At 58.2% G+C, this 1636-nt stretch overlaps 1 protein-coding gene across 1 annotated transcript in view; it reads right to left on the bottom strand.

The window, feature by feature from the left end:
- LAMTOR1 (late endosomal/lysosomal adaptor, MAPK and MTOR activator 1) overlaps nt 1-921 on the bottom strand; it is a 4958-nt gene extending 4037 nt beyond the window's left edge. The window contains exon 1 of the mRNA XM_004708794.2: nt 814-921. Coding sequence (XP_004708851.1) covers nt 814-855 — 42 coding nt within the window. The 5' untranslated portion in view covers nt 856-921. The remainder of the gene's footprint in view (nt 1-813) is intronic.
- Between the last annotated feature and the right edge of the window lie 715 nt (nt 922-1636).

The raw sequence follows: 1636 nt of genomic DNA, 5'->3' as shown, positions 1-1636 counted from the left end.
GACACCTTCCTGTTGTCTCCTGCCCAGGGTGTGTGACTGTAGAAGGCAGGACTGGAGGGTTCCATAAAACAACCGAGCTCATTTGAAAAGGGCTCCAAGGCGGTCAGGCCAGAGAGAAGTAAGAACCCACTAAAGGGAAGACGACTTTAAACCGCCCGTGTCTCCCAGTGGGTCACACCTACAGCTGAATTGTCAGGGAAGGCTTCCCTCACCCAGGCAGGCCAAACTCCACACCAAACGGGCACTCCACCCCGCTTGCTTCTCTCACCCCACTCCTGGAGTCCTCTCTGCACTACATCCTTCCCTGGCCAACTCCAATGCCACCAATCCCCAGAGTCCTTCGACGCCTAGGCTAGCCGTGACCTTCCTCCTTCAACCTCGGAGCCCAAGCGGGCACAGCGAATCGCGGTTCCTCTCGGGCCAGGCTAACTCGCAGCCTCGGCCCACCGACCTCTACAACGGAGTCCCCGAGCCCAGCCACGGCCCGGGAGCCGGGCAGGAAGGCACCCCGCGTCCAGGCGGAGGCTCCGGAGAGCGGGGAAGTGGGGGAGACGGAGGGAGGGGGCGCGTGAGCGACGAGGGGCTGCCAGCACGCCCCAGCGTAGGGGACTGTTTTAAGGGACACTTGGGGCTTTAATAGGTGCAAGGACTGGGCCCAGCGGACTTCAGTAATCTGTCCCCTTTGGGCCTCCGTACTCCGCGAGCCCGACGTTCCGGCTCGCCAGCAGCAAGATGAGGGTTTTTTTCCCCCCTTTTGCCTCAAACCCTCAGGAGTCAGCCCCCGTTCCCGAACCCCGCCCGCCGCGGCCGCACCTGGTCCGAGTCCTCGTTCTCGCTGCTGTAGCAGCACCCCATGGCCGGGGTCGGGCCTGGCGCTCCCGCGGCGCCGAGGAGGGACGGCGTCCGTCAAACCCTTCCGGTCACATGACCCGGGGTTGCTTCCCGCAGGCAAGCACCCTCCCACTAACCCTCCTCTGGGGATGGACAAGTAACAACATTTCACCCCTAAGGGCAAGTGGAGTGGGAGGGAAGCAAGGGAATGTCATGGCTGCATGGAGTCCGCTGTTTATCCACCAGAGACTGGTCGGTGGGCCTGGCTAGAACCAACAGCTCGGCCTGGTGATGGATGACTCAAGCAGCAAGGTACGGTAAGCAGAGCTGTATTTGTGTTTACCTACTCATCTGGAGTGCACAATCTCATTTTTTTCATCAAAGATTCCGCTAGCATCTGTTTCTCTCCCACATGCAGGGCACTTCCTAGATCATCAAAGCCGCCTCTCCATCTACCATCCCTGCCAAGGGCAGCGTAGCCAGTGAGCAAGGTAAGCATAGGCTTGTGTGTGTTTACTAATGTGTCGTGAACAGGTTCACGTGATTTCACCACATATTCCTAGTGAAACAGTTCCCTAACTAGTAAAAAAGCGCAAGTCAACCTGCGCTTACCTGGCTTTAAATCAGTCCCTGGCTTGGCTCAATGGCTAAAGCACATGGCTTGCCAACACAAAACCCTGGCTTTGCCACCTCTCAGCTTTGAAACCTTGGCTCCATCACTGAGCGTCTCTGAACCTCTCCGTAAATGGCAGACGCATGATGGGGTCCTGTGAAGGTTCTCTGGAAAAGGAAGGTGCTGTACATT

This window comes from Echinops telfairi, unplaced genomic scaffold, assembly GCF_000313985.2.
Source record: "Echinops telfairi isolate 266 unplaced genomic scaffold, ASM31398v2 ScPeMD7_1713;HRSCAF=2227, whole genome shotgun sequence".
Lineage (NCBI taxonomy): Eukaryota > Metazoa > Chordata > Mammalia > Afrosoricida > Tenrecidae > Echinops > Echinops telfairi.
This window is presented reverse-complemented; position numbering and strand designations above follow the sequence as displayed.